Raw genomic sequence first — 16,701 nt, forward strand, 5'->3', positions numbered from 1 at the left:
AGTTTTGGTATTTTTTATCAATCGCAGCGGCTTCCAGGACTTCGCTAGCCTCCCATTTGTAACACAGGCTTGCTTTTTTACTTGGGTAGTCTCAGGGAATACCCCCTAAATTTAGTTAACCAAATGGCAAGTAAGGGGTATTCTTCTGAAGAGGCCTACAGGCTTCTGACCCAGTCGGATGAGGAATGGGAACCCTCATCTAACGAATCCAGCGGGTCAGAATACGAACCTGTAGAAAGCAGTGGCAGTCTGACCCAAAGTTCGGACAATGAGGTTGAGGTCCCTGATACCACCAGGCGTACCTGGCCCCGTGTTGCTAGACCACAGGTTGAGCAGGATCTGCTTCAAGGGCAGCAGAGTGGGGCTGGCATACACCAGCAGCGCAGCCCATCCTGGACCTAGTACCAGCACTGCCGTAGAACATGGTGAAGTGGCGAGCACCAGAAAGGCAGTTGAAGCTGGTACGGTAGCAAGTGCATTAGTTCCCCCGTCGCAGCCACCGCACAGACAGGCCCGTAGAGCCCCTAGAGTTCCTGAGGTGCTGGCAAACCCTGATTGGCAGCCCCCAACTTCAGCCGCACCAGTAGTTCCCCCTTTCACCGCCCAGTCTGGAGTTCGGGTTGAGACAGCTCAGATCAGATCGGCACTGGTTTTTTTTTAGCTGTTCTTGACTGCGGAGCTCTTGGACTTAGGCGTGGCAGAAACAAATAGGTATGCCACTCAATTTATAGCCGCCAACACGGGAAGCTTTTATGCCCAGTCTTTCCGGTGGAACAGCTGTATTATTAGCTAGTTAGCAGCTATTCCTGATTGTTATATGTAAGGACTTGTTTTAGCTCTCCTAGTTATCTGCTTATTTTTCTTAAAGTTTTATTTTCTCTTATCTTCAATGACATTTTGGGGCTTTGGAACCGATTACTCAACTTACAAAGGTTTCAACATACAATGGTCCTCCTGAAACCAATTAATATTGTATCTCGAGGGACCACTGTATACGATGATATAAGAATGAAGATGTGTAGACGCATAAACCAGCATATGAGGTCTCTTGCCCATGACATTTTGGATAGCTACTCTCTTGTATGCCATAAGGGTAAGGGAGGAAGTTCCTTTAGAACAGGGATGTCAAACTCGTGGCCCTCCAGCTGTTGCAAAACTACAACTCCCATCATGCCTGGGCATACTACAGCTATCAGGGAATGATGGGAGTTGTAGTTTTGCAACATCTGGAGGGCCATGAGTTTGACATCCATGCTTTAGAAAATGTAAAGGTCACTGAGTTCTTATAAAGCTTTGGGCTTAGGCAGGGTGCTGAATCTCCCTAAAGAGACCAGCTATGTATGGAGACTTACTGGAAGTATGCCATCATATGTAGTACTCCATGGGAAAACCATATGCAAAGAGGTATCTCTCAAGAAAGAGGACCATCTTGCCAGCACCACCTCTAGGAAGTAGGTCCCTATGAGTCAAGATCCAGCTTTCCAACAAGCCCTGACACTTAACAAGGATATAAAGCAAAGGAGGCATATGAAAGGTTTTGATCAAAGGGGGGGTCTAAGTGCTAAGACCCCCATGATTTGGTAGAACGAGGAGAGAGAGGCACTAGCATATAATGTTCTCTCTCTACTGCAGGAGACGGGCTCAATATAATTCTATGGGCCCCATCTTGATTTCATCCCCTGCAGTGAGGAGGAAGAGCACACTCTCTCCTCATTCTAGTAATTGTGGAGGTCTCAGAACTCAGACCCCCACCATTTGCTAAAATGAGGAGAAAGAAGTGCTAGCATATTGTGTTCTCTCTCCTCGCTGCAGGAGACAGTCTCAATATACAGTGGATATAAAAAGTCTACACACCCTTAAAATGTCAGGTTTCTGTGATGTAAAAAAAAGAGACAAATATAACTCATTTCAGAACTTTTTCCATCTTTAATGTGACCTATAAACTGTACAACTGAATTTAAAAACAAACTGAAATCTTTTAGGTGGAGGGAAGAAAACATATAAAAATAAAATAATATGGTTGCATAAGTGTGCACACCCTTAAACTAATACTTTGTTGAAGCACTTTGGATTTTTTTACAACACTCAGTCTTTTTGGGTATGAGTCTATCAGCATGGCACATTTTGACTTGGCAAGATTTGCCCACTCTTCTTTGCAAAAACACTCCAAATCTGTCAGATTGCAAGGGCATCTCCTGTGCACAGCCCTCTTCAGATGACCCCACTGATTTTCAATCGGATTCAGGTCTGGGCTCTGGCTGGGCCATTCCAAAACTTTAATCTTCTTCTGGTGAAGCCATTCCTTTGTTGATTTGGATGTATGCTTTGGGTCGTTGTCATGCTGAAAGATGAAATTCCTCTTCATGTTCAGCTTTCTGGCAGAAGCCTGAAGGTTTTGTGCCAATATTGACTGGTATTTGGAACTGTTCATAATTCCCTCTAGCTTAACTAAGGCCCCAGTTCCATCTGAAGAAAAACAGCCCCTTGGCATGATGCTGCCACCACCATGCTTCACTATGGGTATAGTGTTCTTTTGGTGATGTGCAGTGTTGTTTTTGGCACCAAACATATCTTTTGGAATTATGGCCAAAAAGTTCAACCTTGGTTTCATCAGACCATAACACCATTTCCCACATGCTTTTGGGAGACTTCAGATGTGTTTTTGCAAAATGTAGCCTGACTTGGATGTTTTTCTTCATAAGAAAAGGCTTTCGTCTTGCCACTCTACCCCATAGCCCAGACATATGAAGAATACGGGAGATTGTTATCACATGTACCACACAGTTTTCTTCTCGTCTTTTCATCAATTTTGGAGGGACGTCCAGTTCTTGGTAATGTCACTGTTGTGCCATATTGTCTCCACCTGATGGTGACTTGTCTTCACTGTGTTCCATGGTATATCTAATGCCTTGGAAATTATTTTGTACCATTCTCCTGACTGATACCTTTTAACAATTGGATCCCTCTGATGCTTTGGAAGCTCTCTGTGGACCATGGCTTTTGCTGTGGGATGCGACTAAGAAAATTTCAGGAAAGACCAACTAGAGCAGCTGAACTTTATTTGGGGTTAATCAGAGGCACTTTAAATGATAGCAGGTGTATGCTGACTCCTATTTAACATGATTTTGAATGTGATTGTTTAATTCTGAACACAGCTACATCCCCAGTTATAAGAGGGTGTGCACACTTATGCAACCACATTATTTAAAAAAAAATTTGTTTTCTTACCTCCACCTAAAAGATTTCAGTTTGTTTTTCAATTGATTGGTACAGTTTGTAGGTCACATTAAAGGTGGAAAAAGTTTGAACTGACTTTTTATATCCACTGGAAGTTTATGGTCTGGTCTTGGTTCTGTCTTGTGCATTGAGGAGAGAGAGCTCACTATGTAAGGGCTTCTCTCTTCTCATTCTAGTGATCAGGGGGGTCTCAGAACTCAGACCCTCATCGTTTGCTAGAATGAGGAGAGATAAGTGCTAGCATATCACGTTCTCCCTCCTCGCTGCAGGAGATGGGCTCAATAGAAAGTCTATGGGCCCACCTTGATTCTGTCCCCTGCCGTGAGGAATATGTGGACCATATGTAAGTGCTTCTTTCCTCATTCTAGCAAATGGTGTGGGTCTTACAAAAATTTTATGAAAACTCAGTGACTCTTTAATGTAATGGTCCATAGTGGTTGAGGGCTGTCAATTTTTGTGCTGCATCTGCTGAACATATCCATAGGTCCCCGTTCCAAAGTTGTCTTCTTTTGACATTTGGCCCAGTATACCTTGGTTTGCCTTCATTTTGACTGTATGGAACAGTGCAGCTGACATTTTTGTATGTATGGCCATTACAGCGCCAGAGGTACAGCATATGTTGGCTATACTGCCAGGAGACCTGTCTAGAGTGCCTCCTCATATACTAGACAAGATGAAAGTGGCACTGGGCACACAGAAGCTCCAGTGGCCAGACCCCCCCACAGTCAGCAAGTATATTGTGGCTACACCAGGTTTGATGATTTCTGGAAACTAATGGCCAGAGCCTGCCAGGGTGTATGCCTCCATTCATACTGTCCGCGGCCGGTGTAGGGGGAGAGGGTCTGTTGACGTCTCAGGGGGAGGTCTCAGCCGGCCTGTATAACAGATGTATATTAGATGTCTGGGAGGCTGGCGGGCAGAGCAGAGCTGGCTGAGCCGGAGTCACACACTGCTCCCCCTCTTCCTCTTCCTCCTGCTTCGCTTTCCTCGCTCCTTACATTAGGGATCTTCTCTGGGAGTCCACGAAGACGCTTAACCCCCTCCGCCCGGGCAGATGACTTAACTGCAGCTCTCACTACTTTCTCTGCCCCCGTCCGCCTCTGAAGTAGCAGCACGCAGCCCGGCCAAGTCCACTAACTGTACGACACAAGGACACCCGTCCCATGACACGTTATTAGAACTTACCTAGACAAGACTGGTCCTCGGGGACCTGAATAGTATAGAGCAGTCCTAGCTCACATGTGCTGCTGAGGAACCGCATCATCCACACGGAGCGGGTGTGCAGCCCAGGATTAGCTGTAGACACCCGGAGCCGTCATGGTCCTCCTGTCATTCTGCCTCCTGGTAGCCGTGGCCCTGGTAGACGGCGAGACTTCAGCAACTCCGGTAAGTGCACACTCAGGACTGTCCATATTAGCTGTCTGTCTGTCTATCTAGCTATCTGTTATCTATCTGTCTATCTATTATCTATCTATCTATCTATCTATCCATACGATCATCTATCTATTACTATCATCTAGTTCTATCTAGGACTATCAATCAATAGCTATTATTCTATCATATCGTACTCTAGACTGTTATCTACTATCATCTATTACTATCTATTATCTATCTCTATCATCTTTATCTACGATCTATCATGAGCGAGCTATCATCTACTATTCTATGCTATCTCGATCACGTTATCTCGACGACTTTATCTAGCTATCGAGCTATCATCGATCGATATCTATCTATCAGCTATATACATCGGCTATCTATATCTATCGCATCGATTACTATCCGATTTCATCGTATCATCACATTATCTAATCCTCTTCAGATCTATCTATTATCTATCTATCTATCTATCTATCTATCTATCTATCTATCTATCTATCTATTATCTATCCATTATCTATCATCTATCTATTATCTATCTATTATCTATCAATCTAATATCTATTATTATCTATCTACCTATCATCTATCTATTATCTATCTATCTTCTATTATCTTTATTTTTCTACTATCTATCTATTATCTATCTATCTACAGTATCTATCTATATATCTCATCTATCTATCTATCTATCTATCTATCTCATCTATCTATCTATCTATCTATCTAGCTATCTCATCTGTCTATCTATCTAGCTCATTTATATCTATTATCTATCTATCTACTATTATCTATCTATCTACCTACATCTATTATCTTTCTTTCTTCTTACTTTCTTTCTCTCTCTCTTTCTTTCTCTACGTGTATTATCCAGCAGAGGATGAGGGTTGTAATAGGACCGCTATGGCAGTGCCATTTTTAAATCTAAGGAGGGCAGTGGCAACACGTGTCAACGTTAACATTTTCACGGCTGCTTGACAGATGGATTAAAAGCTCCCCCTGCCTGGCAGCATCCATGTCATGTGTTTCATATGAGTACTTCCCCCTTGTATCACATCACAAATACTATATATACAATTATTTATCATTATATATCACACACATACAGGATATAATTGATCTTTCCATCGGGGCCTGAAGTAGTTCATTCCCATTAAGCCCTTTGGCTACTGGATTGTTGGCACCGCCTGGCAGATCTATTGAATGGGGTTTCTATGCTGGACGTATTATGAATGCCCTTGAACTATAGGTGGCAACAACTGCTGTTTATTTAGCAATGGAAAACCCACCAATAAACTTGAAAGTTGCCTGGAGCAATTTTGGTTTTCTCCCCCGCACAGACTGTGCAGTGTACTTTAACCGTGAAGTGTCCAAGGCGTCTACATCCAACTAATGCTCTGTTCTCTCTCTTTAAACCCAGGCTGGCAATGAAGGAAACGTACGGATAGGTAAGTGTGATCAAGAAAGCCAACTTCCTATGATTATTGTAAACTTCTTTACTGAGGCTGGCCGTACACATGCAATGTTATTTCTCCCGAGTTCTCGGTACACATCAATGCTCAGCTGGTCGTTTGACAGGGAGAGGGGAATAAGCTCCATTCACTTCTATGGGACTGCTGGAGAAAACACTGACCCCCGACAACCAGGGTTAGACAGGAGCAGCTCTGCAGTGAGGAGCGGTGTCCACTACAATGTCGACAGGGCAGTATAGTTCCGGCGAAGACTTCCTGCGACAGAGCTACACAGAACAGCTGATTGGTGGGGGGGTTGCGGGGAGTGAAACTTCCACCAGTCGGCTACTGCCCACCTATCATGGGCATAGGCAATCACTTAAAGGCTATGTACACCTACAGAGGCAATTTTTGTTTGTGATTTCATTTTACTGATTTTTGGCTAAAAATCGTTTTTTCAATTTGCCTTTATTACAAAATATTAGTCTTTTTTATCACAAAGGGTTAACTGTTTTTCTAGCTGTGTGACTGGTACTTTCACTTTCACTTTGTGGCAGTCATCTAATAAACTTTATCTCTAAACTACTGAGAGGTCATAAACACTTATTGAACCCACATCCTTATCAGTAAGATAAGAACTGAGCTTTAATGTGTGTTTATAAGGTCAGAGAGCAGAGATAAGGATTCCGTCAGCTCCGGGTCTGACGGAAAAGCATGTCAGCTCTGTATAGAAAAAAGGACACCAGATTTTTAATAAACAATGCAATAATAATAAAAATTGCTCCCAAAGGTGTACCTAGCTTTTAAGTCTGGACCCCTTTAAGAAGCAGCAGAATTATTTTGCCCCTGAAAAATGAAAGCAACAAAGACTTACTTTTAGACAATTTCATAAATCTGCCCCAGAGTCTATGGGGGGAAATTATCTGTTTTCAATGCCATTGCTCTTAAATCGAAGCAAAAGTAGCGTATCTATGCTACCCTCACAACTTTCCTGAAAATGGGGCTTCGGGGAGGTGACAGGGCCGGCGGGCCCGGTGAATATATATTCATCCTCAGACTGCCAGAGGATGCATCTCAGTTATGACGAGGCGTGTGCAGGGAATATTGTGTATTTTGTTGGTCATCATATTTTTATTATCGTCAATATTATATTGTTACAGACTGATACCACCAGTATCTTGAATATCGTATATCCGTGAAGTGAAAGGTTATGTTCACATACAATTCCATAATTCTTTTTGCAATTTAAAAAAAAATAGAAATCACGGTAAAATAAAAAATGTTTCTATGTCCTAAGCATGCCGCTTGTGAACATATAAATGTTGTCTGGGTTCTTAGCTGCTTTACAGAGTAAACTGGAACATGGGTGGGCACACACGATGACCTTCAGAGGAGTGGTCCGAGGTACATCATATCATCAGGCTAGGTCATCAATATTAGATCAGTGGGGGTCCTGGGTCATCTTTTTGAAGGGGCAGCGACACTCTTGTGAGCACTGCGTCCTCTTCAAGGTTTACCTGCACACCATCTAGGTTGTAGAGCCAACGGGAGAAGAAGCTGTGATAGCTCTGCACCGCTGCTTTACAGTAGACGTACGCAGGTAAACCTTCAAGAGGATGCAGTTCTCACACGGGTGCAACATCCCCTGTGTTGGAAGTTGGACCCTCACTTACCTGATAATGATGACCTATCCTGAGGACATTGAGGTCATCAATATCCTTAGACCAGACAACTCAGTTTAATTTTATTAATAGCCAGATCATAAGAAAATCCACAGACATTACTAGGAAACAGCCCATCCCAGTAAGATTTCTAGACTCATTGATCACAAAACCCCAGGAATGTGTCTATTAGGCTTCATGAAAGTAACCATGCCATGCTCCATCAGATAAGACTATGGTGCAGAATTTCCCCAAGTTAATACCCGGCACTAAAATTTTAATCCCTGTTTATGGAGCGAGGTAAAAATCTTTCCCCTTTGCCAGGGATGAAGGGTTTTAAGCAGGAAATAGCATAACATTAAAACTTATACCTTCCCCATACAGAGCACTGTCACATATTATTATTATTTATTATTAAAACGCCATTCATTCCATAGCGCTGTACATATGAGAAGAGGTATACATACATAATACAGACAATTGCACTAATTATAAACAAGACGAGTTACAAACTGGTACAGAAGGAGAGAGGGCCCTGCCTGTGAGGGCTTACAATCTACATGGTATGGGAGAAGGACACAGTAGGTGCGGGTGAAGTTGGTCATGGCGGTATAGAGGCAGCAGGGTCACTGGTTGTAGGCTTGTCTGAAGAGGTGGGTTTTCAGGTTTCTTTTGAAGGATTACTCTGTAGGTGAGAGTCTGATATGTTGGGGTAGCGAGTTCCAGAGTATGGGGGATGCGCTGGAGAAATCTTGGAGTCGATTGTGGGAAGAGGCGATAAGGGGAGAGGAGAGAAGGAGGTCTTGTGAAGATCAGAGATTGTGTGTGGGGCTGTATCGGGAAAGTAGCTCAGAGATGCAGGGAGGGGACAGGTTATGGACAGCCTTGTTATGTATGTATTAGTATTTTGAACTGAATTTGCTGGGCAATGGGGAGCCAGTGAAGGGATTGGCAGAGGGGAGAGGCAGAGGAGTAACAGGCTGAGAGGTGGATTAGTCGGGCAGCAGAGTTGAGGATCGATTCTAGGGGTGCGAGAGTGCTAGATGGAAGGCCACAGAGGAGAGTGTTGCAGTAGTCTAGGCGGGAGATGATTAGGGCATGTACAAGCATTTTCGCAGATTCAAAGTTAAGGAAAGCGCGGATGCGGGGGATGTTTTTGAGTTGGAGGCGGCAGGTGGTGGAAAGGGCTTGGATGTGTGGTCGGAAGGAGAGGGCAGAATCCAAGGTTACTCCAAGGCAGCGGACTTGGTTGACCAGGGAGAGAGTGCAGCCATTGATCGCCATTGATTGTACATATGGTACAAATACAGTACCATTCAGAAATTCACAACTGCAATGTATTCATCCTTACACAGCGCTGGATAGTACAGATTTTTTTTACGGCTGTATGTATAAGGTATAGTACTGCCTTGCAGAGTTAGGCCACCTGCACACATTGCGAAATACCTGCATTTTTTTCAGCCCGGATTCCCATGCAGAAAAAACGCTGTGTATTCCAGTACCAGCAAAGTGTATTAAATTACAAAAAACGCATGTACCTGTACACTTTGCAGATTTTTTTCCACAACATGTCTGCAGCATGTCAATTACGTTTGCGGTTTTAGATGCGGAATTCAGTGGAAAAGTGAGATCTGCGGCAAAACCGCATCCAATCCGCACCAAAAACCACTGTTAGACATTGCAGATTGGAAATTCGTGTGGCTCTTATGTGCGTTCACCTGCACTCTTGTACAGGTGGCCTTAAAGTCCTAAGTTTGAATCCAACCATAGAGCACATATGCATGGAGTTTGTATATTCTCCACGTGTTAGACCTCTTTCACATCGTCTGTCAATTACAGACGTCTACTGTTCACGTATCCATTGACTTTAATGTGTGTATTCACCAATCAATGGTTTTCCATGGACCATGGGTCCGTGGTAACACCATGGTAGCATGCCCTATTTTTGTCTGTGATTACAGATCCCTCACGCACATTATAGTCTATGGGTCTGTGAAAACTACGGACATAATACGGATGCCATCCATGTTTGGTCCATAGTTTTCACTGATCATTGCTAGGAGATAAACTACATAAACTACTGATGACATCGACACTCCCAGTATTTGGGCATACACTTAATAAATGAGGTTCAGTGTGGATAAATGTAAAGTTATGCATCTGGTTAGTAAAGTCTACATGCATCATATGTCCTAATGGATGTAGCACTGGGAGAGTCACTTGTAGATAAGGATTTGGGTGTAGATCATAGATTAAATAACAGCTTACAATGTCAATCAGCTGCTTCTAAGGCGACCATGATATTGTCATGCATTAAACGAGGCATGGACTCGCGAGGCAGGGATGTAATATTACCACTTTACAAAGCGTTGGTGCGTTGGAATATGCAGTTCAGTTCTGGGCACCAGTCCATAGAAAGGATGCACTGCAGCTGGAAAAAGTACAGAGGAGAGCGACTAAACTGATAAGGGGCCTGGAGGGTCTTGGTTATGAAGAAAGATTAAAAGAATTAAATGTATTTTGTCTTGAGAAGAGACATCTAAGGGGGGACATGATTAACCTATACAAATATATAAATTGCCTGTATAAACAAAATATGGTGAAAAACTGTTCCATGTAAAATCCTGTTAAAAGGCAAGGGGGCACTGGCTCTTTCTGGAGAAGAAAAAGTTCAGTCTCCAAGGGTGTCAAGGCTTCTTTACAGTAAGAACTGAATCTGTGAAATAGTCTACCTCAGGACGTGGTCACAGCAGGAACAGTAAACGGTTTTAAAAAAAGGCTTTGATGAATTCTTAGAATTAAAGGGCATCTGTCAGCAGATTTGTACCAGGAAACTAGCTGAACTGTTACATGTGCATTTGGCAGCTCAAGGCATCTGTGTTGGTCCCATGTTCATATGTGCCCGCATTACTGAGAAAAGTGATTTATTAATATACTGTATGCAAATGACCCTCTAGGAGCAATGGGGGCATTGTCATTACACCTAGAGGCTCTGCTCTCTCTGCAAATGCTGTGCCCTCTCGACTTTGATTGACAGGTCCAGGCAGTCAAGACTAGCTTTAATCTCTAAGTACATGGTACATGAGTACAGTACTGAAAACATTAAAGGGACTGTCCAGAATTTTAAAAACATTGCTGCTTTCTTTAAAAAAACAACAACCAGGCCTACAATCTGGAATGTTAGGGGAAAAGAGACAATAGGTGAAGATAGAAGCTGCTCATAGTGTAGTGACAGTATGGTTACCGTAGGTTGTAGGCTTTTCTGAATAGTAGGGTTTGCAGACAGTTTTTGAAGATTTTGATGGTGGGAGATTCTAACGTTTAGTGGTAGAGAGTTCCTGAGGCTGTGTAAAGAGGAGATTGAAAATTATCTTGTGATGACCTTAAATTACATATGGGGAAATATTGGGAAGTTAGTTGAGGGTGTAAGGCGGCGACAGGTCGTGGAAGGACTTTGTTAATATTATGAACCGAACCGCGAAGGGCTTGGTAGAGGTAGAAACCTGGATAAACTGAAATCCATACAAATAATCAGTTGTGTTTGGTGGAAAAGAAATGTTATGATCAGTTTAGGAAGGAGATCAACATATTAAAAGAAGGAGAACTTCATGTTTATCTGATCACATAGTTTCAACAGCTTTTGCCATAGAGCTGATGGAGATAGTTTGATCCGGGGAATTTACCTGTCCTGCATGACTTCATTGGGAATGGGCAGGGGGATTTCCTCGGAAGTTGGCCTGAATTGACACAATTCCCTATACTGTTAATTTTGAGAGAGTCTCCTTAGCCTAGGTGCTGTGTAGCCTTTTGATCAACAAAGCAGAGATAATTCCACAAGTTCTTTTCTCAGCCTTGTTAGGAAATGATTATTAGATTAATTTGTGCCATATGCTATGGACGTATGACAGGGCATACACAGTAAAGCCTGACTTCAAAGACCTTTAAAAGGATTTGCAGTTTGTACTGTATCTGAACTTTTTAGTGTATTCATGGTCCCAATAATCGGGTTGTGCCACTAATATAAATGTATACCACCCAACAGATATCGCTGTTATTGTCATGCCCTCATTAGGTTATGTGCGGAGGTCTGCCAAGTTAGCAGCACATGTGTAATTCTTTGGTTTGTTTTGGGTTTGGAGTTGAGCTGTATCCGCCTCCCTTCAGGTGCACTGGGTGGGGTCGTTTGTGTGAGTTTAAATTACGCCCCTTCCCAGTGTCCTGTGCGGGTTATAGCTTCTATCTTGCTCTGAGGAAAGGTGGATTTGCTGTTTCTGCCCTGCTACAAGATAAGTTGTTTTTTGTTTCTTTTTTGTGTTCTGTTTAGGCTGTTAGAGAGAAACCTGCCTCCTCCATGTCCTGAGGAAGCAGGCTGCCTCTTTCCCCCTTTCCACCATCTTAGGGACTTTAGGGAATCTTCAGCCTTCGGCACGGGGGAATGTTGATTCCAACCTTTAGGGTCTGAACTTGGGCACAGAAGTCCAGGGAGAGCTGGTAGGGAAATGTCAGGAGGTGACCTTTATCCCCAGCTTCTGGCCTAGACGCTTGTTTTGAGGTTTTCTGTGTGTTTATTGTGTCTTTTATCCGACCCAGCGTGACAGTTATATTACTTTCTGGTTTGATATTCATTTGCTAATGGTTAAGCCCTGCAGTGGAACCTTCTAATGTAGGACGCACAAGTGTCATTGGTAAGCACAAGGGGAGGGGTTAGTGTAACATGTCCTGCTGAAGTCAGGACACATCTCATTCTCCTCAGACACGATGGGACACCAGACAATTCAAGCATGGGGGATAAGAGAAAACTGCAAATTAGGTTAATGTGCAAAAAATAGTAATAATCCAAGGAGCAATATGAGCTTGAGTAGTTGATGAAAATATACTTTAGAGCAGGGATGCGCAACCTGCGGCCCTCCAGCGGTTGAAAAACGACAACTCTCAGAATACCTGGACAGTCTACAGCTATTAGGGCATGCTGGGAGTTGTAGTTTTGCAACAGCTGGAGGGCCGCAGGTTTAGCATTCACGCTTTAGGAAAGGTAGTTTATGGCACAACCCCTTTAATGAGTCCTTGGATGTGTTTGATAGATATGTTAAGTATATATTGATACTATCAAACACACATATCACGCTGCATCACATGGTAACAAAGAATACTTTCTTCATACTGTCATTGTAACCATATGCTAAGTAGTCTGAACAAGCAGTTTCACAATGTGCTCTTCCTTTACTACTAATTCAAGACATGCATTTTTCTTGAGCATGATTTCCACGGTTTTGTAACAGTTTAAAATAGGAAACAGAGGTTTACATAAGACTTATACACAGTTCTGATAATTAATTCCTATTTTCATATCGTTTTTGGTAGTAAACATTTTGGTAACCTGTGAATTTAATCAGTTGATGGTTTCATTTAAAATGGTTGTCCCATGTCAGCGTTTCCACAGTGAGATTCGAGTAAGTGCCAGCCCTAGGCTGCTTGGCTGATGAAAGCAACGAAGCAGGCCGGCACTCCACTGTTTCTGTAACTGCGTTTATAGTGAATGGAAGCTATGCAAATAGCGTAGAACAGTGTTTCCCAACCAGTGTGCCTCCAGCTGTTGCAAAACTACAACTCTCAGCATGCCCGCACAGCCAAAGGCTGTCCAGGCATGCTGGGAGTTGTAGTTTTGCAACAGCTGGAGGCACACTGGTTGGGAAACACCACTGGCGTAGAAGAACAAGCTATACTGCTCATATGCAAATTAGCAAGTTGGAACACCAGGGGGGCAGGGGCTGAATCCTTGGAGCACTGCTTTGTAACACCCCCTGTACTCTACACACTCCTCCGTCCCCTTGATTGACAGGGCTAGACATCAGCATGCTGAGAGCAGAGCTGTGTCCTAGAGCTGTGTCCTAGCATGTACGTAGTGTATATAATATGTACTATACTCTTACCACATTGAGATATGCTTAGAAAGCTAATATACATATTCACAGACACAATATACGATTATAAAGACACCAGTAATATATGTTAGCTTTCTGAGCATAGAAAAACTATTATTTTTTATGTGATAATGCTATAGCTTAGTGATAAGTGGGCATTCTTGCATATAGAGATCCTAAGTACAAGTCCTAGGGGAGAGTTTTATACCTTGAAAAAGACCAAGGACCAAGGTCTTGTTGCATATACAAAAAAAGAAAAACCAAGGTAGCACACATTTATTAACCCATGTGATAGCAGCAACGTTTCAGCTCACTCCATGGAGCCTTTGTCAAGCCTTTTGTATATATAAAAGGCTTGACAAAGGCTCCATGGAGTGAGCTGAAACGTTGCTGCTATCACATGGGTTAATACATGTGTGCTACCTTGGTTTTTCTTTTTTGTATATGCAACAAGACCTTGGTCCTTGGTCTTTTTCAAGGTATTGCACCACCTCTTTGCTTGTGTGCTGCTCTTCAACTCTTTTTTGTATATATATATATATATATATATATATATATATATGTATATATATCATTTTTTTTTCTGTTATTTAGTTCTCTCATTAAACCCATAATAAAAGGATATACTATATTAACTAATATGTAATAATAATATATTACTAAAAGGCCTTACTATATTGAGAATAGTGTTTTTTATGTTTAGAAACCTAAAACATATTACTGGTTTATTCACAGGCCCTATGATTATAAAGAAACCAGCAATATGTGTTAACTTTCTAAGGTTTCTAAAAAAAAAACATTGTTTGTTTTTTTGGCGTATATTTGGCACAGATTTTGTAGCAAAGCGACTTCTTCCCCTTACACGCCACGTATGCCAGTTCTAAAATAAGTGGGGCATGGTGTGGGCGGGGGGAGGGCAGGCCAGCACACCTGTCTCATTTATAATTTTTTATGCCAGTTTTTGGCGCAGATAATGATCAAAATATATGCCAGCAAGGGAGCTGGTGTAGATTTAATGGCTATGTACACCTTTGTTTTTATTATTGCATTGCCATTCTTAATAAATGACCCCATATGATAAGGATATATAGGGTCATTTATCAAACTGGTGTAAAGTAAAACTCGATAAGATTCAACCTTTCATTTTCCAAAGGAGCTGTCAAAAATGAAAGATGGAATCTGATTGGTTGCTATGGGCAACTTAGCCAGTTTTACTTTACACCAGTTTGATTAATGACCCAAATAGACTTTATTATGGGTCAAATGAGGGAGAAAAACATATCTGAAGAAAACATTTTTGAAGTCTTTCCCAGGGATCAAACCTGGGATGTCTACATGCAAGGCTGATCACTTATCACCAAGTTATACCATTACCAAATTGCAAAAAAAATATTTTTATAGGGTCAGAAAGCTAACACATATTACTAGTGTCTTTATAATCATATATGGTACCTGTGAATAAAGCAGAAATATATATATATATATATATATATATATATATACTTTCTAAGCATATCTCAATGTGGTAATCTACAGTAAGTGGTGTATAGGACATGTACATACTAGAACAAAGCTCTAGAACACAGCTCTGCCCTCAGCATGCTGATGTCTAGCCCTGTCAATCGAAAGGAGGGGGAGTGTGCAGAGCCTAGGGAGTGTTACAAAAGCAGTTCTCCAAAGATTCAGGCCCACCCCTTGGTGCTCCAACTTGTCAATTTGCATATGAATAGAAATGCAGCTATCTCTGCAGCTGTTTAGCATACAGACAAAAGAAAAGTATTTTTTTAATCAGCATGATGAGCTCTAGCAGGCAAAATGCCAGGTTTAATATGGTTGTTCATGCTGACAGAGCCTCTTTAAAGGAGTTGGAATTCTGATATTAATGGCTTATCATAGGTCAGTAGTATCTGATTGGTGTGAGTCTGACTCCCGGCACCCCTGTTGATCAGCTGTTTGAAGAGGCCGCAGTGGTGTGGTAAGCACTATGGCCTCCTCCGAGCTTACCAGGCACAGTGCCATACATTGTATAGAGGCTGTGCCTGCTATTGCAGCTCACGCCCATTCACTTAAATGGGACTGAGCTGCGCCTAGGTCATGTGACTGATGAACGTGACGTCACTGGCCTAGGAAGAGGCCGCAGTGCTCCGATTCCGAGCTGATTGGCCTGGGAGCCAGACACCAACCGACAGATAGACCCTTTTAAAAGGTTGAGTTGCTAAAACCTGAGTTATTAGGCCCTGTTACCGATTTTGCATGAAGACCCAGGAGCTTTAAATTTGCCTCTGGGCAATAATATGGCTGATGTTTCTGTATGGCAATACTTTGTCGGGGGATTATATAAAAAATACTATAGCGATTCCTGCCCTATACATGAACATTACGAAGGTTGAAGCTGCTAAATGCTGTGTTGGCACTGCTATGTAAATGTGCTGTGGGCACAACCATATGAATCAGTAAATAGCATCATCCTTTGAGGGTCAGTTCTAATTATGATAGGTTTTACATTGTTTAAGTACTCCTACACATGACTGGCAGTGTACGTTCCACATTTTGCAGAATGAAACATCCGGCCTGTAATAGAATACTCCTCCATAATAGAATACTTCTGTCCTTAAAAATAGGACATATAGGTATAATTTTGCCGATGCAATGAAACGGACGTACAATTGCGGACAGCACACAATGTACTGTCCGCATCTTTTGTGGCCCCGATAAAGTGAATGGGTCCGCATCTGATACACAAAAAATGCGCATTGGATACGGACAAAAAATATGTTTGTGTGCATGAAGCCTAATACTGGTTATTTTCTAACTCCTGGTCTGTTAATCTAAAATGTTCTTGTATGTCTAGATAAATGTGTGCTTCAAGGTAGACACGTGTGAAATAAGCCCACTTTCCACAGTTCAGAAAGTTTATCTTTTTATGTTAAAAGCTGTAAATGAAAACTTCTCTATATTTATTTTTTACCTTTCTGTATGTGTGATTATGGAATAACACTGGACACTTATTCTACAAACATCTGAGTATCTGAATGGGCTTCATTAATACGC

At 42.1% G+C, this 16,701-nt stretch overlaps 1 protein-coding gene across 1 annotated transcript in view; it reads left to right on the top strand.

Moving 5' to 3' along the window:
• The first annotated feature begins 4,135 nt into the window (after positions 1–4,135).
• Positions 4,136–16,701, top strand: part of ADAMTS3 (ADAM metallopeptidase with thrombospondin type 1 motif 3) — a 189,315-nt gene continuing 176,749 nt past the window's right edge. The window contains exons 1-2 of the mRNA XM_044303006.1: positions 4,136–4,623; positions 6,038–6,065. Of these exons, the coding sequence (XP_044158941.1) occupies positions 4,555–4,623; positions 6,038–6,065 (97 nt within the window). The 5' untranslated portion in view covers positions 4,136–4,554. The remainder of the gene's footprint in view (positions 4,624–6,037; positions 6,066–16,701) is intronic.

The sequence above is a fragment of the Bufo gargarizans genome, chromosome 1, assembly GCF_014858855.1.
Source record: "Bufo gargarizans isolate SCDJY-AF-19 chromosome 1, ASM1485885v1, whole genome shotgun sequence".
NCBI classification, from domain to species: Eukaryota; Metazoa; Chordata; class Amphibia; order Anura; family Bufonidae; genus Bufo; species Bufo gargarizans.